Raw genomic sequence first — 25,780 nt, 5'->3', positions numbered from 1 at the left:
TAAAGATGTAATTTCGTATGAAAAGCTTTCTTGTAACATCTAAGTTTATTTAATAATGGCTTAACATTAAGTCTAATTTTCTGCACTGTGACCACCCCTTCCCACCATAAAACTGACAACATGATTCACAAATAATAGGAACACAAACACAAAGATGACATATGACAATGTATACCATAATTACGTTATGCCTGAAAGATTTTTTTTTTAAATAATGTTTACCTACCTGTTTTCACGTTCATACATCTCCTTTGAGGTGCTTCGAAGCTGTTCAATTTCTTGATTTGTTTTCAATCTAATTTGTTCCAATTCATCACACAATTTGTTCTCATATTCTGTTTTATAGTGGTCTCTGAAAATTAAACAAATCAGCATAATTTACAGGAATTTAATAGAGAAATAGTTACACCTCCTGGATCACATTATTATTTGCTATGCCATAAATCTCCAAGGACCTGTTACTCAACATAAGTACAGCTGTAGGTTTCTTTCTTCAAAATGTGTGATCTATGCAGCTTACCTAAGAATAGCATCCAGTCTTTTCTTGACAGAAGTACTGGCCTCAGTTATTAGTGACTCACTTAAAACTAATTGTTAGTAACATGTGTGCTTTAGTAGCTCATTGATTAAAAAAAGTCAGGAATTATGTAAGTGGGGTCTGCTGTAATAATTGGGCCTACAGATTTATCCCACTTTGGAGCCTAACTGTGGAAAGTGGATAAAAATGTATAAAATGTCACAAGAAACAGTTACTAACCTGTCCCGTAACTACTGTTGGACATGTGCAGCCACTTGAAGAAGAGGAAATGGTTATGAACCTGTTCAGTAACTGTTGTTCTTTGAGATGTGTTACATATCCATTCCACTTCAGGTGTATGCATGCTAAGTGTACTGTTGTTGGAGGTTTTTCCCTCAGCGGTACCCCTTGGATTCCCCTTGGAGACAGAAGAAGGAGGGGGGTTATAGAATGGACATGTGCAACACATCTCAAAGAACAACAGTTACTGAACAGGTTCATAACCATTTCCTCTTCTTCAAGTGGCTGCACATATCCATTCCACTTCAGATGACTCACAAGCAGTTTGATCTGGAGGTGGCTAAAGACTGAAGGACCACACGTCCAAATATGGTGTTAGCTCTAGATTGCTGAGAAATGGCATGAGACACGAAGCTATGGACTGAAGACCAAGTTGCCAGTTTGCAAATGTCCAGAACAGGCACTTGAGACAGAAAGGCTACAGAGGCTGCCTGAGATGTGGCTGAATGTGCAACCACTCTATTTGGCAGCATCACGCCCGCCAAATCATAGCTTAAACAAATACAAGATAAGATCCAGCAAGATCTTTTGAGAAAAGCCTTAAAGGCCCTTTATTCTGTCTGCAATTGCCAGGAAAAGCTGTGAGAAAGACCTAAACAGTTGGTCGTGTCCAGGTAAAAAGCTCGAGGCATTCTAACGTTCAACATGTGTAGTGTCTCCTCGTCCCTATGATTATGAGGCTTAGAAAAGAAAGTTGATAAATATAGCCTGATTAATGTGAAAATAAGACACCACCTTGGTAAGGTACTTTGGGTGAGGGCTTAGGTAAACCTTGTCCTTGTAGAATACCATATATAGTGGTCGTGAAACTAGAGCTCGTACCTCATCCACACTTCTGTCCGAGGTGACTGTAACTAAAAGGCTACCTTCATGGAAAGATGGAGTAACAACCAGGCAGCCAGTAGCTCAGATGGATGACCCACTAGCTTTGCTAACACCAGGTTTAAGTCCCAATAGGGAATAGGATCCTCTACTTGGAGATATAACTGATCTAAACCTTTAGAAATCTGATCATCACACGATTGGAGAAAAGGGAACAGTTTTCAACTGGCAGGTGGAAAGCTGAGTTAGCTGCCAGCTGGATCTTGACAGAAGTAATAGCAAGGCCCTGTTGCTTTAGATATAACAGATAATCCAACACATAGGGGATTGGACCCTAGCCCAGGTAAACGTCTTTCTGCTGGGACCAGATGTAGAACCTCTGACATTTCACCAGGAAAGTATACCCGATAAAAGGTTTTCTCCTAATTAAAAGCATCTCTTGAACCCCATTTGAACAAATTTCCTCCTGAGAAGTTAGCCACGAAATATTCAGGCTGTCAGGGGGAGGGCCCGTAGTTTGGGGTAGAGGAGATGACCGTGATTCTGAGAGATCAGGTCTGGTTCCAACGATAGTATCTACAGAGCTCAGTTTGAGAGGTTTAGCAGAGGGGAAAACCAAATGCTGTCAAGGCCAGATTGGAGCTATGAGTATGACTCGAGCATGGTCCTTCCTCTCTTGGAAGGAGTGGAACTGGAGATAAATGTATACAGGAACTTGTCTGCCCAAGGCAACAGGAGAAACCCTGAGCTATGATCTGCCTGAGAGCAAACCGGTCTATTTGGGGAATCCCCCATTGTTGGAAAATTAATCTGGCCACGATCTGGGCAGAGACAACACTTGTGACTGGAGAAAGATCCATTTGATGGGGCTGCCAGTTTGTTCTAAACACTTGGAAGGTGAGAGGCTTTGAAACGGATTGAGTTGTCAATGCAAAACTCCCAGAGCCTCATCACCTTGTGGCAGAGCAGTCAACCAGGCCCCTCCTTGCCTGTTCACATAGCCCTGGTCTACACTAGGACTTTAGGTCAAATTTAGCAGCGTTAAATTGATGTAAAACTGCACCCGTCCACACGATGAAGCCCTTTATTTTGACTTAAAGGGCTCTTAAAATCGATTTCTGTACTCCACCCCTGACAAGTGGATTAGCGCTTAAATCGGCCTTGCCGGGTTGAATTTGGGGTACTGTGGACACAAGTCGACGGTATTGGCCTTCGGGAGCTATCCCAGAGTGCTCCATTGTGACCGCTCTGGACAGCACTCTCAACTCAGATGCACTGCCCAGGTAGACAGGAAAAGGCCCACAAACTTTTGAATCTCATTTCCTGTTGGGCCAACGTGGCAAGCTGCAGGTGACCATGCAGAGCTCATCAGCAGAGGTAACCATGATGGAGTCCCAGAATCGCAAAAGAGCTCCAGCATGGACTGAACGGGAGGTACGGGATCTGATTGCTGTACGGGGACAGGAATCCATGCTATCAGAACTCCGTTCCAGTTTTCGAAATGCCAAAACCTTTGTCAAAATCTCCCAGGGCATGAAGGACAGAGGCCATAACAGGGATCCGAAGCAGTGCCGCGTGAAACTTAAGGAGCTGAGGCAAGCCTACCAGAAAACCAGAGGGGCAAACAGCCGCTCTGGGTCAGAGCCCCAAACATGCCGATTCTATGATGAGCTGCATGCCATTTTAGGGGGTTCAGCCACCACTACCCCAGCCGTGTTGTTTGACTCCTTCAGTGGAGATGGAAGCAACACGGAAGCAGGTTTTGGGGACGAAGAAGATGATGATGAGGAGGAGGAGGTTGTAGATAGCTCACAGCAAGCAAGCGGAGAAACCGGTTTTCCTGACAGCCAGGAACTGTTTCTCACCCTGGACCTGGAGCCAGTACCCCCCAAACCCACCCAAGGCTGCCTCCTGGACCCGGCAGGCGGAGAAGGGACCTCCGGTGAGTGTACCTTTTAAAATACTATACATGGTTTAAAAGCAAGCATGTGAAAGGATTAATTTGCCCTGGCATTCGCGGCTCTCCTGGATGTACTCCCAAAGCCTTTGCAAAAAATTTCTGGGGAGGGCAGCCTTATTGCGTCCTTCATGGTAGGACACTTTACCACTCCAGGCCAGTAACATGTACTTGGGAATCATTGTACAACAAAGCATTGCAGTGTATGTTTGCTGGCGTTCAGACAACATCCATTCTTTATCTCTTTGTGTTATCCTTAGGAGAGCGAGATATCATTCATGGTCACCTGGTTGAAATAGGGTGCTTTTCTTCAGGGGACACTCAGAGGAGCCCGTTCCTGCTGGGCTGTTTGCCTGCGGCTGAACAGAAATGTTCCCCGCTGATAGCCACGGGGAGGGGGCAGGGTTGAGGGGGTAGCCACGCGGTGGGGGGAGGCAAAATGCGACCTTGTAATGAAAGCACATGTGCTATGTATGTAATGTTAACAGCAAGGTTTACCCTGAAAGACTGTAGCCACTGTTTTATAAAATGTGTCTTTTTAAATACCGCTGTCTCTTTTTTTTTCTCCACCAGCTGCATGTGTTTCAATGATCACAGGATCTTCTCCTTCCCAGAGGCTAGTGAAGATTAGAAAGAAAAAAAATGCACTCGTGATGAAATGTTCTCTGAGCTCATGCTGTCCTCCCACACTGACAGAGCATAGACGAATGTGTGGAGACAAATAATGTCAGAGTGCAGGAAAGCACAAAATGACCGGGAGGTGAGGTGGCGGGCTGAAGAGAGTAAGTGGCGGGCTGAAGACAGGGCTGAAGCTCAAATGTGGTGGCAGCGTGATGAGAGGAGGCAGGATTCAATGCTGAGGCTGCTGGAGGATCAAACCAGTATGCTCCAGTGTATGGTTGAGCTGCAGCAAAGGCAGCTGGAGCACAGACTGCCACTACAGCCCCTGTGTAACCAACTGCCCTCCTCCCCAAGTTCCATAGCCTCCACACCCAGATGCCCAAGAACGCGGTGGGGGGGCCACTGGCCAACCAGCCTCTCCACCACAGAGGATTGCCCAAAAAAGAGAAGGCTGGCATTCAATAAATTTTAAAGTTGTAAACTTCTGAAGTGCTGTGCTTAAAGTGCTGTGTGGCATTTTCCTTCCCTCCTCCACCACCCCTGTTGGGCTACCTTGGAAGTCATCCCCCTATTTGTGTGATGAATGAATAAAGAATGCATGAATGTGAAGCAACAATGATTTTATTGCCTCTGCAAGCAGCGATCAAGGGGAGGAGAGGAGGTAGTTAGCTTACAGGGAAGTAGAGTGAACCAGGGAGCGGGGGGTTTCATCAAGGAGAAACAAAGAGAACTTTCACACCGTAGTCTGGCCAGTCATGGAACTGGTTTTCAAAGCTTCTCTGATGTGTACCGCGCCCTCCTGTGCTCTTCTAATCGCCCTGGTGTCTGGCTGCACGTAACCAGCAGCCAGGCAATTTGCCTCAACCTCCCACCCCACCATAAACGTCTCCCCCTTACTCTCACAGATATTGTGGAGCACACAGCAAGCAGTAATAACAGTGGGAATATTGGTTTCGCTGAGGTCTAAGCGAGTCAGTAAACTGCGCCAGTGCGCTTTTAAACGTCCAAATGCACATTCTACCACCATTCTGCACTTGCTCAACCTGTAGTTGAACAGCTCCTGACTACTGTCCAGGCTGCCTGTGTACGGCTTCATGAGCCATGGCATTAAGGGGTAGGCTGGGTCCCCAAGGATAACTATAGGCATTTCAACATCCCCAACAGTTATTTTCTGGTCTGGGAATAAAGTCCCTTCCTGCAGCTTTTGAAACAGACCAGAGTTCCTGAAGATGCGAGTATCATGTACCTTTCCCGGCCATCCCACGTTGATGTTGGTGAAACGTCCCTTGTGATCCACCAGAGCTTGCAGCACTATTGAAAAGTACCCCTTGCGGTTTATGTACTCGCCGGCTTGGTGCTCCGGTGCCAAGATAGGGATATGGGTTCCGTCTATGGCCCCACCACAGTTAGGGAATCCCATTGCAGCAAAGCCATCCACTATGACCTGCACATTTCCCAGGGTCACTACCCTTGATATCAGCAGATCTTTGATTGCGTGGGCTATTTGCATCACAGCAGCCCCCACAGTAGATTTGCCCACTCCAAATTGATTCCCAACTGACTGGTAGCTGTCTGGCGTTGCAAACTTCCACAGGGCTATCGCCACTCGCTTCTCAACTGTGAGGGCTGCTCTCATCTTGGTATTCATGCGCTTCAGGGCAGGGGAAAGCAAGTCACAAAGTTCCATGAAAGTGCCCTTACGCATGCGAAAGTTTCACAGCCACTGGGAATCGTCCCAGACCTGCAACACTATGCGGTCCCACCAGTCTGTGCTTGTTTCCCGAGCCCAGAATCGGCGTTCCACAGCATGAACCTGCCCCATTAGCACCATGATGCATGCATTGCCAGGGCCCATGCTTTCAGAGAAATCTGTGTCCATGTCCTGATCACTCACGCGACCGCGCTGACGTCGCCTACTCGCCCGGTATCGCTCTGCCAGGTTCTGGTGCTGCATATAAATGTGTGTGGTGTTTAATGTGCTGGAAAATGTGTGTGGTGTTTAATGTGCTCCTAATTGCCAAAGTGAGCTGAGCGGCCTCCATGCTTGCCTTGCTATGGCGTCCACTCAGAAAAAAGGCGCGGAACGATTGTCTGCCCTTGCTTTCACGGAGGGAGGGAGGGAACGCAGGCCTGACGATATGTACCCAGAACCACCCGTGACAATGTTTTAGCCCCATCAGGCATTGGGATCTCAACCCAGAATTCCAATGGGCAGCGGAAACTGCGGGAACTGTGGGATAGCTACCCACAGTGCAACACTCCGGAAGTTGACTCTAGCTCGGTACTGTGGAAGCACTCCGCCGAGTTAATTCACTTAATGTACTTAGAGCATTTTCTGTGGGGACACACACACTCGAAAATATAAAACCAATTTCTAAAAATACGACTTCTATAAATTCGACCTAATTTCGTAGTGTAAACATACCCATAGAACATGGTTGCTATATTATCTGAAAATATGAGTAGATTTCATCCCTTGATCTGAGGCTGGAAGACTTGACAAACTCATTGGATGGTGCACAATTCCTCGATGGCTGTATGCAGAATTAAATCCTGGACGGACCATAAGACTTGTGTTTTGCAGGACTCCAGGAGAGTGCTCCAATCAAGGGCAGAAGCGTCCATAAGTAGGGTAAAAGTTGGCTGAGGAGAAGCAAATGAAACCCTGCACACATATGTTTAAAGCACTTGTCCACAAGTGTAGAGAAGCTAAGATGTGTGTGGGGGCGTGCAAACCACCATGTCTCTAGGATGATGAATCACTGAAGCTGTCCAAACACACGGCTCCCTGAGACACAGCTTGGCATGTTCAACTATATAAATGAAAGAGGCCCGATGCCTCAGAAGCTTGAGGCAATTTTGTATTGTCATTGTAGAATGGGCCTTCAGGTCTAAAAAGCTTTTTCCAGATGATGCTGGTATCATAAATGGGAATTGAAGACCTTGGCTTCCACAGAGTCCACACTGTTCCTATAAACTCTCTTTTGTACATGAGACAGGATTGACTTTTCTGCATCAATGAGCAACCCTAGTGCATCAAAGGTGGACTGCATGACAGTCATGCTGAACAGCACCTGAGCCTCAGACCAGCCAATCATCAAGATAGGGAAACCTCTGAATTCCTGATTTTCTGAGGACAGCCGCCACCACTGCCATTATGTGTTGTGAATACACGTGGGGCTGACGACAGGCCAAATGATAGGACTCCAGACTGTAGGGGCATTGATTGACCACAAACCTGAGGAATTTCTTCGGGCTTGGATGTATTGCCATATGAAAATACCCATTCTTTTAAGTTGAGGGCAGCATACCAGTCGTCGGGATGCAGAGATGGAATAATGGAAGCCAGAGTAACCATATGAAGCTATTTTCTTTAGGTTTCTGTTTAGATCTTACAGGTCCAGGATAGGTCTAAGACCTCCCTTTGTTTTTGGAATTAGGAAATATTAAGAATAAAACCCCTTCCCCTCTGTGAAAATGAGGAACTTTCTCTATGGCTCCCAACCGTAGCAGAGATCACACCTCCTAAGGGAGAGCCTCCTCATGAGAACAATATCTGAAAAGGGACAGAGAAGGGGGGATAGAAATAAATTGAAGGGTATATTGGAATTCCACAATGCTTCAGACCCTAGTCTGCCGTGATGCAGGACCAAGCATTTAGGCAGTTGGCAAAGAGAAGGGTAGGAGAGGTTGGCATTCTGGAGACTGGTATGTTGTCCTTGACAAACACCTCAAAATGTTTGCTTAGAACTCTCAGACTGACAAACTAGGAGCTATTGCAGAAGAAAGAGGGAGGGGCCATCTTCTAGAACCTCTGCCGCCTTTTTTCCCTGGCTAGGTCCTGGTGGCAAGACATGAAAACAGGACAGTGGTGAGGCTGTTGCAGTCAAAACTGCTTTCTCTTTACAGCAGCTGTATAAATGCCCGAAGATCTGAGTGTCAACCTAGAGTCTCTCAGACTATGTAACTTGTCATCCACCTTTTCAAAGAGTGATGGCCCCTCAAAAGGGAGGTTCTGTATGGTCTGTTGGACCTCTTGAGGGACACCCAATGCCTGGAGTCACGAACCCCTGTGCATGGTAATGACTGACACCATGGCTCTAGCTGCAGAGTTGGCAACATTCAAACCCACCTGAGGGGAGGTCCTGGCTACTAATTCATCCTTGTTTACCAGTGCGAGAAATTCCTGCCTTGGCAGTCGGTCTTTAAAATTTAATATGCTGTCCCAGAGACTGAAGTCATAATGCCCCAACAATGCCTGCTCATTAGCAATCTTAAACCGCAGACCTAGAGTCGAACAAAGCTTTCTGTGAAAGAGATAAAGATTCTTTTAATCTTTCCCTTTTAGTGTAGATGCCTGCTCAGCCTGACACTCCCTCATTTTCAACTGAAACCACCAGGAGACCCGGGAGAGGGGTGACAGTAAAAATGTTCAAACCCCAGTGAGGGGACATATCTTAATTCAGCCCTTTTCGCTATGGGAAGAAGGAAGATGGGTTTTACCATAGCACCTTCCTGACCTTCAGGATCACTTAATTAATTCAAAACACCACTCAAACCGGTCCTACAGATGCTAAGATGTCAACCAGTCTGCGAGACCTCTCTTGAACATCCTCCATCTGGATACTCAGGATAGAAGCTACCTTCTTTAAAAGGTCTTGATGAGCTCTGTAATCATCAGGGGAAGGAGAGGAACCCTCCAGTACTATAGCCTCATCAGGAGATGACAAGGAACAACACAAAACCAGCTGCAGCGGTATGGGTCTGGAGCCCAACTCCTATTCAGCCACGGGTCCCTGCTTGATGGCCAAGATGGAGCCTCTGGAGAGTACCAAAGGTGGCAGGAGGTGGAAGAGGAAGGTGAGGAAAGTGCCTCAGCTGCAACCGATGTGTGCAAACCTTTGAGTCCAAACACAAATCAACCTCCTGTGACCAAGGGGGGCTGTTCCTGTCAGTAAGGAGGACTGAGGTGTGAAGCTTGGCCAAGACTGAAATCATGGCCTGCTTCCCTCTGGATAACGCTGCATTGGGGAGGTGGGGAGGGGCCACATTGGTATCCAGAGGCACCCATGGTACCGCATGCTGGGACAAAGCTGATGGTAAGGTAACAGCAGCAGCTATCAGTACCGGGCAAAAAGACTCTGGAGAAAACAAAGACTTGCTCAACAGATCACATGCCACCAACCCTGGAGGTTTATGTGGCGGCATCAGGATAGCGTCCTGATGCAATCCACTAGATGTAGCCACTTCAGTCTGGTCTCAACAGTGCAGATGCTGGCACCAGAGTTAATGGCCCCGCATGAAAGGAGGAGTGCCTTGGAGAAAGCCTTGGCCTCTCGTGCCCTCTATCTTCGTCTGCAGGCTTGTTGGACTTTGATGCATGGGGTTCTCAACCTCCTGGATTCTGAGTCCTTAGACCTCACTTTCCAATGCCTCTTCCTTGGTACAGGGGAGGGCAATCAGCCCTGAGGCTCAGCCAGATCTGGAGAAGCACTTTTCACTGATGCAAAAGCACTCAGTACCTGCTCTGAGCAGGCAGGTTCCACAGATGGGCACAGAGCTGCCTCCATCAGCAGAAACATAAGTCTGGTTGCCCTGCATTCTTGATTGTGGGCTTAAAGTCCTGGCAAATTTGGCACCAATCCTGAATGTGAATCTCCCCGAGGCACTTCAGACAAATGGAGCGTGTGTCACTCACTGACATCGGCTTTTTGCAGAAGTGACTGGGTTGGAAACCCAGCGACCAAGCATGTCCCAGCACCAGTACAAGGACACAGCAATGGGAAACCAAAGTGTTCAGAACACTTTTAAAAGAAAACCTACTTTTCTAACTTTTAAAACTACTAAAGCTGTTAAGAGTATCAACTACATGAAGACTATAACTAGGGAAAACTTGCAATAGCAAGATGACAGCTCCAACAACCATCACAGGCCATAAAGAAGGAACTGGCAGGGCGTCAGGGCAGCTCTGCCCTTTATACTACCAGACAGTAGTGCGAGGCAGCAGATTGCACGTGAGCTGCCCTGATGAGTACTGCTGAGGGGAAAATCTCTGACAACAATACACAGAGTACACACGCACCTGAGGCGGAATGGACATGTGCAACTGCTTGAAGAATAACCTGTAAAAATAAAAGCTGATGGGAAAAGGTGTAAAAGGGAGACAGTCCAAATAAAACTAGTCCAAATAAAAAGGCCTATTGATATATCTCAAAGCCTGCATTAAGATCATGCCTGGTAAACGAGAGAAGTGTTGGACCAGAAATCAAATTAAACAGAATTGGTGTGTTGGAAATTAGGCCTAACTGGTGAAAAAATAAGGACAGGATGGGCTATGTCACCCATCATTCCCTTTTGTGGCCCTTTAACAAAAAGAGACTTGGGGAAGGGGGAAATATGGAAGGATGGAAGTGAGCACAACAACTGCTGACTGAAAGAAGGGGAAGGAGCCAGCTTCACCATCATGGTTGCCACCTCCATCCTCTCCTGGCACCCAATTTAACACTATTGTGCCTTTGTTTTCCTGATCTTGAATGATGTCCTGACTAGATTCAGCATGAGAGAGGGACCAGCTGACAACAATACATTTCAGGTGGTGGTTGGAATTTAGACATAACTGGTAAGATTTTAGTCCCTGTCGCCTCTCCCATGTGTCCTTTTTCTTTCCCACCTTATTTTTTTCTTTTTCCTATCCCTCTCCTTTTTCCTTCCATCTAATAAGAGTCTAGCTTATCCTGCCAAGACTGTATGTTTCACAACAATGCTGTAAGCTTCTGACTAGAAAAGCTGCTAAATGAAATGCCTTAAACAGCCCAATGCTGGTACAAGTTTGCCAAGCCTATCAGAGTGGCTGATAAAACTATGTGCTGTGTTTGTGCTGTTCCAGAAGTGAGACTGCAAGTAAGAGTCAACACCTGAGACAGAAGCTGCATTTTTTTTTTCCGTCTTTGCTGTTCTTTTCTCTCTGCTTTTGTGTGTATTTGCCTTTCTTGGCTTCTTGGAAGCGGGATCAGACTTTAACCACAGCAGCAATGACAGCTCCAGCCCATCTCAATTGACCTCTCTTTTCCCCAAAAGGACAGTTATTACCAGTTTTAATACCATCTAAAAAAGACTGTCAAACAAGGAGCTTTTCCTTCTTAAAACTCTTTTCCACCAAAGGGAAGGGGAACACTGAGATATGGCTAACATGAAAACATTACTTAATACTTGACATTTCAAATGCTTTAACTGTTTTTCTTTTTCCCTGTAACCATAACCCTTTTATTAAAAAGATTTTTAACAGGTGTTTGACAAAGTACTAAGAAAGCTGAGGTCTCTGTATACAAATTCCCGACCTTTTTAAAAACCATTTAATGTTGCACAGGTTCAGGGTCATGTTTGACTCTTTAGGTCTATATATTCCAACAAAATTAATACAGAAAGGAAGTGACCCCTTCCTGCTATAGTCTAAAGCCTATGAGGGAAAGGAATACTATTCTTCCAATGGTGGAGAAGACTTGGCAGGAGTCTCAGGGCATGATCTGAATAGATCCTTTGCTGGCACCAAATATGTACCCGATACAGAGGATATGGTGGTGGTTGGTGCCACTGGTTGTATCTACAGAACATAAAATCAGTGACTCAGGGAGGGTGGATACCATTAGGTCTCCCAGTACAGTAAGTCTCAAAACCATGAGCAACAGTCGGCACTGGAATAGTTGGCGCTGATGGTGTTTGTACTGATAGAGTAGATACTGGTACAAAGAGCCACAACGCTGGGCTGAAGCCTGCAGGCAGCATGATACTACTTTTTAGTAGGTACCAAAGTATGGAGACAGGGGTCTTTTCGGGTGCCAGGCTTTGTGCTAGCATAAGCTGAGGCTAAGTGAAGCAACCTCTGCCCATTCTTCTTACTAGGTTCCTCAGACTGTGACCTCTGCTTGTGCTTCTTAGAAGAGCGATGTCCCATCAGCTGATGATGTGGACTTGAGAGCATGAACAGCTGAGGAATGGTTTGGAAAAGCAGGAGACTGGGAACCAGCCACAAAGCCAATGTTCATTGGGGCACTTCTGGAGGAAGACTGCACAGATCTGGATGTATCTTGTTTATCCTAATCAGAACCAAGACTCAGGGATTTGTCCAAAAGAAAAAAAGTTTCAGGTAAGCCTCTCTTGCCTTGTGTCCATTAAGAAAATAAATGAAAAATTGAACATTTCTCCAGGATGTACCTCTCACCATAGCAAAACAAACAACCACAATGATTATCATCAAGGAGCACAGTAGCCTCAGTATTTAAATCCTGGAGATTTTTGCTCAGCCATAAGGTGCTGAAACCTGGTACCAGGTAACCAAAAAAACCCCAACGAACCAACCAAACACCTAGAGAAAAAAATTACCCTAGGGGAAACCCAGTACACCTATACTAACTACGAAAAATTCAACAAACAATAACTATATTTCTATTAAAAATAGAGTTTTTTTAGGTACGCAAGTGTGTAAGAGATAGAGATGCTACTTGCAGTTTCATATCACAGATACAGATGTTAGAAAGGAACTGAAGGATGGCTGGCAGCAGTCAGCCCTTTATGCCCTCAGAAGATGGGGCACATGGGTGCTCTGTGCGCAAGTGCAGCCCCAACAAACGCTGCTGGCAAAAAGATTCTGAGCTCGAGTGCACCAAGAGTGGAACACATACGGGTAAACACTTGAAGAACTGTAGATGCCGAGTGCTTTTGAAAATTATTGTCTTTAGAATCTAGGTGCCAGGATATCCAATATATGTGTGGTTGCGACCCTGATTAAAAAAACATGTTTGGGCAGGTGATGTTCCATAGTACAGCATGATGTATATGGAGATTATCCAGTCAATCTAAGGAGGATTTTTCATTTGAACTTCTAATATACCAGTGCAGATTTAAAAGCGATAAGCATTCAAAACAACCTACCACTATGGGTATGACTGTATGAGCAGCTTATTTCTAGTGGCTACCCTCAGAGCTAGGTCACCCAAACATCATATATGAAACATAGACGTTAATTAATCCACAAATTACACCTCTATGCTATGTCCTCTTTTGCTTACTTCTAAAATCATAGAATATCAGGGTTGGAAGGGACCTCAGGAGGTCATCTAGTCCAACCCCCTGCTCAAAAGCAGGACCCATACCCAATTAAATCATCCCAGCCAGGGCTTTGTCAAGCCTGACCTTAAAAACTTCTAAGGAAGGAGATTCCACCACCTCCCTAGGCAACGCATTCCAGTGTTTCACCACCCTCCTAGTGAAAAAGTTTTTCCTAATATCCAACCTAAACCTCCCTCACTGCAACTTGAGACCATTACTCCTTGTCCTGTCCTCTTCTACCACTGAGAATACTCTAGAACCATCCTCCCTGGAACTACCTCTCAGGTAGTTGAAAGCAGCTATCAAATTCCCCCTCATTCTTCTCTTCTGCAGACTAAACAATCCCAGTTCCCTCAGCCTCTCCTCATAACTCATGTGTTCCAGACCCCTAATCAGGATTGATTCTTTGAGGATCTGCTCCATGATTTTTCCGGGGACTGAAGTGAGGCTTACTGGCCTGTAGTTCCCAGGATCCTCCTTCTTCCCTTGATGTACGTGATATATTAAGCTAACATGTTTCACTCTGCATAAGTGGTGCCTGATATGTTTTTTTCAGTTTTTAAAACAGTCTTCAGGACTTTCAGAAATATTTAGGATATAAACAACAAAACATGTCATTTACATAACACTTCTCATTCATACATCTCAAAGCACTCCTAAAAAGGAATTCATTTCAGTGGGAAAATCTTAGGTTGCAGAGCGTTAATGACCTAATTAAAACAAAAAAATAGGAGGGGCTCTATTGGCTGATTGTTTTGCATGTATATTTATAAAGCACAGTTCCATTAGAATACAAAAATAGGGTTACTCTTACTGAACAAAGACTAAATCTGCCAAAATACTCTAAATATTAAGGTCTGTGTGACGTTGCACTCTATACGATTGTATGAAAATATGCTAATGACTGCGAATATAATGTAACTGGAATATGCTTCCTACAAAAGGTCTCTTGTAAGGTATTACAAAGCTTATAATCTACTGAGTGTGGTCATCTTATTTGTATCAATGTATCACTTTTGTATCTGAAACTAGAAATATGAAATATAACTCTGAGGGCCTATTGTAATTATGCAAAGTGTGGGCCATTAATGGTGGTTTGGAATCTTAATGGCTCCCATTAACCAGGACTGTAGAGGGCTCTGTTTACTGGTAAGTCTTCCTGTATACCTGTGTGCTGGCAAGTGCATAATGAAGTCTTACAGTGACATGTGATCATGTCAGCTGAACGCGAATCCATCTTTAACCTGGGGCTTTTCCATTTAGAGGGAGGGATGGGAACCCAGACAGAGACAAAGGATACCCGCCTTGTGCAAAATATATCTAAAGGGGTGGAACAGAACAAAGGGGGCTGCAGTCATGAGAAATCTCCTACTTACCACCTGACCTGGAACAAGAGTTGTACAAGGAGAAAGAATTGTGCCCAGTCTAGGAAGGCGTCCAGTCTGTGATAGAAGCTTATTGAAACATCTCTGAGGGTGAGATTTTATCTGTATTCAGTTTTCTTACTATATTAGGCTTAGACTTGCGTGTTTTATTTTATTTTGCTTGGTAATTCACTTTGTTCTGTCTGTTATCACTTGGAACAACTTAAATCCTACTTTTTGTATTTAATAAAATCACTTTTTACTTATTAATTAACCCAGACTATGTATTAATACTGGGGGGGGGGGCAAACAGCTGTGCATATGTCTCTATTAGTGCTATAGAGGGCAAACAATTTGAGTTTACCCTATATATGCTTTATACAGGGTAAAACGGATTTATTTGGGTTTTGGACCCCATTGGGAGCTGGGCATCTGAGTGCTGGAGACAGGAACACTTCTTAAGCGGTTTTCAGTTTAGCCTGCAGCTTTTGAGGGACGGAGTTCAAGTTTGTGTTTGTAGCAGGCAAGCGTGTCTGGCACAACCAGGCAGGGTTCTGAAATCCCAAGCTGCCAGGGAAAATGGGCTCAGAGATGGTCTCAGCACATCAGTTGGCAGTCCCAAGGGGGTTTCTATGATACAACCCGTCACAGTCTGTACTCTATTTTCCAAAGCTGAAGGCAGCAGAACTCTTGATTCTGAAAGGGGGGAGGAGGATAGATGATACATATAAGAGGGCATTCTCTGAAGTTCTGTAGGGTTAGAAGTCTTAAGTTTTGATGTAAGGAAGGAGAAAAGTCGCTCTCCTCTCCCTAGTAGTGGATATCTGCACATAAATTGCTGCTGCCTAAACCAGCAGCAGCTCAAGATCCAGGCCTGTCTCCCATTTCTGTGATGAGGATTTTGTAGAGATGCTCGTAGCCTATCAGTTGTATGGATTTTACAGGAGTCACGCTACCAGTTAAAAAAGGGAACAGGAGCATAGATTCCCACCCCCTTGATCTGTAGGTTTAGGAGGGCCACGTTCACCCTCAAAGCTGTCCCACTTACAGGGAGCATTTCAAGGTAACTGCAACCTTTCTGGAGTGCCCACCTCCCTGTTCCAGCTTCTTTCTGAGGTGTCAAAGGGTATAATTTGGCCCTAAATTAATTTTATGTACATTTTCAAAACTGTTTCTGCTTCACAGCCACTTATTTAAGTCACATTGCTACTATGAAAGAACCGTCTGTTCCTTTGTTTATATTCTTTTAGTTTTGTGCCTATAAAAGCAAATAGGCATCACTGCTTACAAGCAAGCATAGAGAATGAAAGAACTGAATATGCAACTGCACAAAGTCTACCAGTTCACCTCATCTCAGCTCTAAAATTTGCTCATTTTAAGCAACTTGTATTAAGAAAAATTGCCTAACTCTCACTCTTTTTGGTTTTGTGCTCTTAAAACAAAAAAGGTTAGTTTTTAAATCAAAATTTTGGAAGTAGTAGGACAAGTTATACTTTGTAATACAAATTTTTTCAAACTAAAATTAAGGTACCTGTTACATACCCAGAAACAGAGGACAAATACATACTCATAAATTTGGAATACCATGTACTCAATACTCAAAGTACATTCACCAGCAAAAAACAACAAACTTGTCTAATCTTTATTATTAACATTTGATAGACATGCCTGATCTATTAAAAGTCTGATCAGAGATTTCTCTCAATTTCCCATTCATCACTAGAAATTGTGTGTCATGAATATTGTCATGATGCTTGCTCTGTCGTATGGTAACACCATGTTAAATAGAGAGATCTGATGACTATATTACTTTGTGGTACCTCTAAACCAGGGGTTCCCAAACTTGGTTTGCGGCTTGTTCAGGGTAAGCCCCTGGCAGGCCGTGACACACTTTGTTTACCTGAGCATCCACAGGTACGGCAGCTTGCAGATCCCAGTGGCTGCGGTTTACCGTTCCCGGCGAATGGGAGCTGCAGTAAGCGGCATAGGCCAGACCACCACTTCCCGCAGCTCCCATTGACTGGGAACGGCGAACTGCAGCCACTGGGAGCTGCGAGTGGCTGTATCTGTGGACGCTCAGGTAAACAAAATGTCTCACGGCCCGCCAGGGGCTTACCCTGAACAAGCCGCAAACCAAGTTTGGGAACCCCGGCTCTAAACAAAAGCTCACTGTTGTAATGATTATTGTTTGTTTTTGATATTTACTTGGCATCACTTTACAAACCTGTTAGAACTTCCTAAATAAACAGATAAAAAAACCCTTCAGTATGAAAAACATAGTTTTAGTTTGAAGTCATTTGGGCAGGGTGGTACCAATTTACATGCCCAATTTATTTTTACATTAACTGGCATTTTCAGAGTAAATCCTCTGTACACAGGTAAGAGAATAGTTGCTATAAAGAAACCCACAAGGAAGGATTACTTCTACAGGTTTGTCTTAATCTTAATTTGTTAATGCATTTTTTCTAATGTATTACAATGGAAAATGAAGATACTAAATTAAATTCTGATTTCAGCACAAAGATCTTGACAAATTCCTCTGAAACTGACCATATACATTATAATAGAATTCATTTAATAAATTATTTCAGAGAAAAATTAATTTCATTTGTCTGCTTTATAAAGACGGAAGAATATCAGAACTTGCCTGGATGTGACATATTTTTCATACATTTCCTCTCTAGTTTTTTTGGCATCCTCCAACTGAATCTGAAGTCTTTCAAGGCGATCTTCTTCATGGGCACAGCGAACACTGAGCTCCATGTTCTGACGATTAAGATAATCCTTATCCTTTTGCAGTAAATTAACAGACTGCTGTAAAGTTGCAACCTATAAAGAAAAATAGGACTGACATAAGACATTCTATCTTGAATTTGAAGTTATTTTTTTTTTAGATTTAATCACATATACACACATTTCCATTATAAAAAGTAAACATTACTTTTTCCCTTTTAAACTTGCCCAAATTTAAAATACTCATTTCACATTTAAGCTTAATATGGACTTTCAAACTTGAAATGCAGTTCTACTTTAAGAAGGGACTCTAAAAATTGAACTTTCATTTCACATTTAAGGTGGCTTAATTTCCTGCTCAGATTAGCTTTAATTTATAACTAGCTACCAACCCTGGAAGCTCAACCTCTTAACACAGATGTCACACTGTATCCCATGTTCCTACAGCATGGGAGACAGCTTGGCTCTTCCTGATAAATTTGTCCCACTGCCCTTGGGTAACCCATGATATTTTATCAGAGGAGAATCTCCTGATTCTGGCAGAATTTCTCAGACTCTTTGGCATTCAGTCTCTCTCATCTGCCCATCACCCGAAGACTACTGGGCAAACAGAGAGGGTCAATCAAATCTTGGAGCAGTATCTTCACTGCTTTTTAAATTACCATCAGGATGACTGGTTTCCCCTGCTGTGCCACACCAAATTCACATATAACAATGCTATCCATGCCTCAACATTGCTCATACTTTGCAAACTATGGCTTTTACCCCTCTTCCACCCATACTTGCACATAAGTTCCCCAGTACCGGCCACTGTGGATTCACCCTTAACCTGCATTAGGTGCATCGGGAGCTCAAGTAACATCTGCAGTCTGCCAAAGAAGCCTACAAAACACCAAGCAGACCAAGACCAATCTGGCCATATGGGACAAGGTGTGGCTCTCTGCCCAGAACTTTATATCAAGCCACCCACCTGTCAAACTAGACTACCAATGCTTGGGCACTTTCAAGATTGTAGAATGGGTGACCCAGTGGCTTTCAGGTAACAGCTGCTTGAGTCCCTGAAGATCCACCCCATCTTTTACATCTTAGTTTTAAAGCCCTACAAGGAGAACCCATACCCAAACCTCTGTAACCAACTCTATCCCTCGCCCCACATACCATTCCATGGATAGGAGGAATACTTGGTCCACCAAATCCACTGTCGGTGACTTAGGGGAAGGCTCCAGTATGTGGTGAATGGGGAAGGCTATGAATTGGATGAGCGGTCTGGGAACCAGTAGAGAATACCCACACCTTGGACTTATTACAAGAGTTCTATCAGAAGTACCCCTGAGAACCCAAGTACTGAGGCCCCTAGGAAGCACCCTCAAGTGGAGCGAAGGATAGAGTCAGAAATCAGAGCCTGCACCAGTCTCTGAGCAACCTAACGAGTACAGTTGGTCATTAGAAGGATGCTTGACTGTTTGGCTGGAAGAGTCAGAAGCCTAGCAGCAGCAGTTGTTCAGCAGCTGCTCAAAGCATTCATCCATGGCTGTGATAGCTCCTGTGCCTGTTTATTCTCAGCCTTGCCTCACATTAGTTAACCTGGTTCTGACTCCAGGCTCCAATTCCTGGCTACCGACTCCCACTACAACCACTAGGACTGACTGTTCACATTCTGGTCATGTGACACAATATATGACAGAGGAGTCATAATTTATCCCGTTCCATTGCTAAACAAGTTGTTATCCTCATGTTACCTGTTGTTTTCTGTCCCAGAGGATCCCCAAGGACTGAGGGCAAACTTCCTCATGACTACTGCAGTGGCCAATGTGTACAATGCAGTTTTAAATGCATCCAGCATAGGCTGTAGTGATTTGCAGAAAATAAACTAAATCTGTCATGGCAGAAGGAATCTCCTTCTGGTGTTCTTAAATTGAGACAACATGGTTCAGTTTATAAAATGATATTAAGAAAGGAAGGCCTGAGAATTAGCTATCCTTATCTGAAGAGTGTATTCACTAGCTAAAGAGATCCCACTTCTCTGCGTGTTTTTTTTCCTCAGTGTGAATTTATGAGGTCCCCAATGTTTTGATCTTTCCTGAACTGCTGCCACTACAAAAGAACCCAGTGTCAGATGCAAACAAAAATAAACAGTCAAATCCCTTAGCAGAGACCTGATATCTCCTTAGTTCTTTTTTTGATGTGGCCAAGATGAATGTAGGTTTGTGCAAGACAGTCTTTTGTAGGCTCCAGTAGACCATCATTAATGTGCAGGGCAAGCCTCTTTGGAGTGAAAAGATATAGCAGTGGAGAACAAGTATATCTCCTCTGAGTTGATTCTGAAGTTGGTAGTTTGGCTGTTGCCAGCCTTACTCTTTCCAGGAAAAGTGACTATGGTATTTGGACCTCTACCGTGAATGGCTTAGATGCAAAGACAGTCCGTGCCAAGGTAGTGGGTACCACAAAGGTAGTCAGAATCAAAAGAAAGGTGCTGTGGCTATTTTCACAGAATCATTCTGTGACAAGGTTCCAGGTACCCAGGTTAGCATGCTCTACTTATTCAGAGGGTATTGTATGTGCTGACTTGGAAGATGGTGATAATTCTGTCTCAGTCTGTCATGCACCAGGGATGGTGACCTGAATGTGGGCTCATCTTTGAAACAGTGCTCCTTTCTGCCCCTACCAGACATTGATGCCGACGCAGTGGTCCAAACGAGGCCTCTGAATGTAGCTTGGGTGCTAGTAGTGGAATCATGGCTCAATGGGACCTTAACAGAGAGAGGCAGATCTAACATCTAAAGGCCTGGCTGTAGCTCTGCTCAGTATATGAGGATGCTTGCATTAATTGCCACAGCAAAAATATTTCCAGACACACCTCCCTCGCTCTGAGTGTATTTGGAGAATGAACGAGATAGAACATTACTCAAGGACGTGTCCTCCTCCAAGACAGAGTGAGCACTGGGAGCGTCTGTTGTTAAAAGACAGCACAGAATCACATGAAAAACATGTCTTAAACCCCAGTGACATAGCTTCTACTATAATGCTAGCATCCCCTATACAAAGGGGTGGGTGAGATTTCTAGGCTAACTGAAACTTAATTATACCTTTATCTATTTGCCAGGAGAATAAAAAAGAAAAAAATTATATTAAAAATACTAGCAATGGTAACTATACTAAATAATATGCACAAGGCTAAGGAAAATGTCACTGATTAAATGGACACTGCATGGGGTTCCATTTCACTGCCACTGGCTGTAACAGGTAGGAACTGAGGAGCGTTTGGGCCCACTTCACCCCTTATGTCCTCAGGTGGGAGAGCATAAAGGTACGTAGTGTGCAGGAATGGCTCCAATGGACACTGCTTTTAAAAATAATCTTACTTCACACACCAGGAATAGAATCCATGCAGACAATCACTCAAAGAGCTACAAGTTTACCTCTTTTGATAAGTCATTTCTTTCTTTGGCTTGTGCTTTGTGCGACACTTCTAATATTTCATATTTTCTTCTGAGCTCTGACAATTCATGTTCAAATGCATCTCGTTCACTATTAAAACAAAACCAGAATATTATGAGATTCATTCAATGAAATGAAAATAAGTCCTCAAACCTCGTGTATCTCTTTAATTTCATTCATCCTCTGTGTTCATTTAACATTGGCGTCTCTTTCCCTTCATTCAATGTAGCCACTATTAGTGCAAGTCCTTCACTTCTTCATTTCCTGTTATCTGGAACTGCTTTCTTGTGCCATCTAACCTTATTACTATTCAACTTTCAACTATTTTCATATTTCTCATCTGAAAACTCATCTGAAAACATATCTACACTACATTTCTCTCCTCGCTCTGCTTTTGTATTTCTCAAATTTAACTTTGGGCCATATTATTGTCTCCTTTTAACAATGGACAACGATAAAGCGTCTATGCCTATTCTTTAAATCTGTCAGAAGACTTTGATACAACCCACCATGACATTTGGTTGACTCTTTTGCAGACAGCTGCAGTAGTGAATGAAAATGCTTGAGTGACTTCATCCCCCTCTTTCTGAGAGAGCCCAAAGGATTGTTGTGAACAATTGTTCCTCTGTCCAGAAGGTTCTCTCTTCTAAAGTGGTACATGGAGCTATATCATCCTCTTGTTCAACATACTGTATGTATGATATTGCTGGGAAAGTTAGTGAAGGGACATGGGTTATAATGCATTTAGCATGCCTATGATTCTCCAGGTCTACATTTCTATAATATCTGACCCAGTCAGGGCTGCAGAACAAGTTATTCAGTGCCAGCTTGGGGCTGGGATAAAAACTAGCCAACTGTAATGCAACCCAAACAAGACTGACATAAAGTTGGCAAATAGGGTAAGGAGCCAGAAGACTTTGTAAAACTGAGTTCAATGTGGACACGCAGTTAGATCATGTGCTACTCCTGGTTTCCTGGATAGCACCCATGCCCAGAGTGCTTTTTCACCATCTGCAACCTACTCTCCCAAATGGAAACTTTGCCACAATTATTTACACTTTTGCCACCTTGAGATTAAATTGCTATAATGCACTCCGCATAGGGCAACACTCTAAATTTTTCAGAGGCTGAAGCTAGTACAAAATTATGTGACTTGCTTATTAAATGGAGTTGTATATTAGAAGCACAGTAGATCAGTGATCCATGACATATATTGGTTTCCAATGAACTTTCAGGTAGAATTCAAACTGTTGGTTTTAATTTATAAGCCAAGAATGGTTCAAGACCTAGCTATCGGAGAGATCAACTCTCTCAATGACATATTGCCACACTTAAGATCAGCAGAGGTGTCTGATCTTGCTCAATATAAACAAGACAAGAGGGGGGCTGATGGCAAGTTGTTTTTTCTGTATGGAATCCTCAGTGTTGGAACTTAAACCCCCACTGATCTTCCAGATTTTTTAACCTTCTGGACACAGCAAAGCTCATCTGTGGGCTGGGTTGAAATATATATATTTTTGCGTTATTTTGCAATTGTAATTTACAGGATAGGCACTCACAGCATAAAATGAACGAACACCAGTAGTTACATTTTAGAAATAAGGGAAAAAATAGGTTCCTGAGGTAACTACAAGGATCCCGTCACAATGAATCTTTTAAATCTGTGCTCACACCGGAACCCACAGGGGAACTCTATTTCCAAATCTGTGGATCCCTAGGCCTGCCCCTTTGCATTGGTTTGCGGGCATCTCTCCCTCTAGCAGCATGAAGGGGAGCACAAAGCCCTTTATTACTTAACTCTGTGAGGCATTTTGGGACTGTATTTTATTAAACTAATAAAAATATTAATATTTGTTTAGCTGAAATGCAAATAAAACAAGCCCACTATGCTATGCAACACTAACATATGGATTAAAGAAAACCAGGAAGGATTCTATCATGTCCTTCAATAAATAGGAAAGAATCATGGGCCAAAATTTTCTAACTTGGATACCTAAAGGTAGGCTCCTAGAAAACATCATATTTAGGTACCTGAATAGGCTGATTTTTACAGGAGGGCCAGGCAACCCCAGGTCCCAATGAAGATGACAAGAACTGCACATGCTGAATATCTTGGAAAAGTCAGAACAGTTGAATAAACAGACCATTTCTGTTTAAGTGGTCTAATTTTTCAAAACATTCAGCACCTGCAGCTCTTTTCTTCATTGGGAATGGTTTGCTTAGCCCTCCTGAAAAATCAGGCCACTTCAACTTTAGGCACCTAGCTTCAGGAAACCAAGTTTGAAAATTTTGTTCAGTGTTTCTTGAGGAACCAGACATAGCCATAAGCTGAACAATTTACTTATCAAGTTGAGGAATAATTCATCCACAATATATTTGTGAGCAGGCATGAGCCAAAAAACAAAATGGAGTTCACATTAAGGGCTATCACCTTGATTAACAAAAATATTGACATAATTTTCTATGAATAACATTGAGCATATGTACTCTGGAGATGCACTGACCGTTTTACTTTATCATAGTTCTCCTGCCTGAAGTCACCTTGCTGAATCATCTGTTTGGTATCTGCTAGTTCTAGTGTCAAACGTTGACATCTAACTTCTAGCTCTGAACGACTTCTTCGCTCATCTTCATAGCTCTAAAAGTAAAAACATGTTTTAAAATAATCAAAGTTCCACTGATATTTACTTGACTTAATGATGTTGTAACTGTGAGAATAAAATCAAAAAAGACTTTTGTTGCATTAGCTGTAGTCTAGCTTTGTGTGTCCAAATGATGAGGCTTCCACCTCTTCTCTTGGCAGACTACTTCACAACCTAATAGATATCTTACTATAAAGAAATACTGAGCTATATATATTTGGCCTACATTTTTCCTCTTCTTATTTTAATTAGTTGATTGTGACTTCTTTCTCACTCACATACTTCCCTGTTAGGTTTCATAGATTCACAGCGTTTAAAGTCAAAGGGATCTTTAGATCATCTAGTCTGATCTTCTGCGTATCACAGGCCATTAAATTTCACTCCAATAACTTGGTCTGCCTAAAGCATAACTTCCTGAATGGTATTTCTAAGAGCCTTTATTCCTCTTAATCCTTTTGTCAATATTCATTCTGCATTTTTCCTGATCTTGTTTTTTCTTAGCCGTTTAGAACACAATATATGGTAACACACTGGTAGTCAGCAAATCACTAAATTAATCTTAAACTTCTTGCCTGAAGCTCAATATGTAGATCCTAAATGTTTCCATTATTCAGATAGTGCATGTCAGCCCTAGCTTCATTAAGCCACCTACTCCATTATATTTTGGTTCATATGCTTTTGTGGAACTTGCTTCATTTATAAGAAAGCATGCATAAAGAATACATGCTACAGATTATCTAACCTGACTCACAGACAGCTACCAAACCTAAGAACATTCAATATTTATAGCTAGCCATATCAGAGTTGCTCAGAGGGAAATCCTTTTTCTTGTGGCATTCCACTGTTTGATCTTTTGTCCTGTCAATATTTAACTTATTTGGCATTCAATCTCACCAGCCAGCTGCCTTACAATTTAAATATGGTGATGTGTGTACAGGCAGTAAAATACAACATTTCTGATTCAACATAGACAGGATGCTGCTTTCTAATTACTGGCATAAAAGGAAAAACAACAGATTTCAAATCCCTGGGATGGTCAGTCAATAGATAGAGAGATGCTGCCACCATGTGGCCAGGGGAAAACAAATCAAAGATGATAAAGCTTAAACTGATTACGTCTGTTTTTACATCACTGCAGTTATTGTAACATATCCCATTTTTAGAAGCATTCATCTGACATTGGATTACCTTTCAGAATTTTAACTGTATTAAAAAAAAGGGATAATTTATTTCTAATTAGCAGAATGCGTTAACATATTGGGGAAGAGCTTTCAAATTAGGATTCCAGCACAAAACAAAACATGTTTGGTTGTCACCACCTCTTATCCAACTAACGTTTGTCTCCATCATAAAACCATCACTCTTAATTCAGACCTGAGAAGGGGTAAAAATTCCAAATTCATGGGTGATGTATATTCAGGTCAGATTTAAGGTGGTCAGAAAGCAAGTGGTTGTGAAATCTGTACCAATCTGGCATTTACTGCACATAAAATGAGTGTAAGGATGTAGGAAAGGAAAAACCAAGTAACAGGGAGATGCAACTTAAACTTTTAACTTTATCCTTCTTATCTCTTTATGGCAAAATTTAATTCACCGTTGAATTTGCCCCCATAAGTGGGAGTGTCTGTTCAAGCCAGGCCTTGAACTGAAACAGTACGATTCATACAGATCATGACTGAGATTAAATGTCTTAAATTAACTTCTATTTCTGTAACTGTTAAATTTCCTCCTAATTTAAACAAAGATTGAACTGCTGGTTTATAATGTGCCTAGTTAAACTAGAAGGAGAGAAAATATTTTACAGCCAGCAGAACCTTAAGAGACGTTTTTCATTTGCATAGGTATAGTATCTAAAGACAGGAGAAAGTTAAACTATGGAAGCAATACCAAATGATCATAAAAGGCATTATTTCATCTTTATTTTAAGTTAAAAATTCACTAAAGAAATAGAATTAAGTCAAAAAAGTGAGATAAGTGCCTTCAGCATTTCACAGGGTAAGGTCCTTAATTGGATATCATTATAAAAGTTTTAGTCTCTCCCTTATCTCAAGGGTGTTTTAAACGCTACTACATTTAAGTACCTACACCTATAATTATTTGAATGTAACTATATTAAGTACACAGTGATGGATGTTCTTTAGGAGAAAAGCAGGCAGTTGCATTTTTTTGAAGGGGAGGGAAGGTGAAGTAAGAGGGGATAGAGAAATGCTGTGCATGCACAATACATTATTATTTTCAAATCTCTTTAGAATCATTTAAAATACAAATTTCTTCAAACAAG

General features: G+C 42.8%; 1 protein-coding gene across 7 annotated transcripts in view; it reads right to left on the bottom strand.

Moving 5' to 3' along the window:
- PIBF1 (progesterone immunomodulatory binding factor 1) overlaps positions 1 to 25,780 on the bottom strand; it is a 171,836-nt gene that overhangs the window by 132,120 nt on the left and 13,936 nt on the right. For all 7 annotated transcript variants that reach the window (XM_073346595.1, XM_073346575.1, XM_073346604.1 and 4 more), the window contains 4 exons: positions 23,362 to 23,495; positions 20,839 to 20,947; positions 17,334 to 17,515; positions 227 to 352 (listed from right to left, as the gene is read on the bottom strand). In XM_073346595.1, coding sequence (XP_073202696.1) covers positions 227 to 352; positions 17,334 to 17,515; positions 20,839 to 20,947; positions 23,362 to 23,495 — 551 coding nt within the window. The remainder of the gene's footprint in view (positions 1 to 226; positions 353 to 17,333; positions 17,516 to 20,838; positions 20,948 to 23,361; positions 23,496 to 25,780) is intronic.

Source organism: Lepidochelys kempii, chromosome 1, assembly GCF_965140265.1.
Source record: "Lepidochelys kempii isolate rLepKem1 chromosome 1, rLepKem1.hap2, whole genome shotgun sequence".
Classification (NCBI taxonomy): Eukaryota; Metazoa; Chordata; order Testudines; family Cheloniidae; genus Lepidochelys; species Lepidochelys kempii.
Note: the sequence above shows the minus strand (reverse complement) of the source record. Positions and strands in the feature narration are given on the sequence as shown.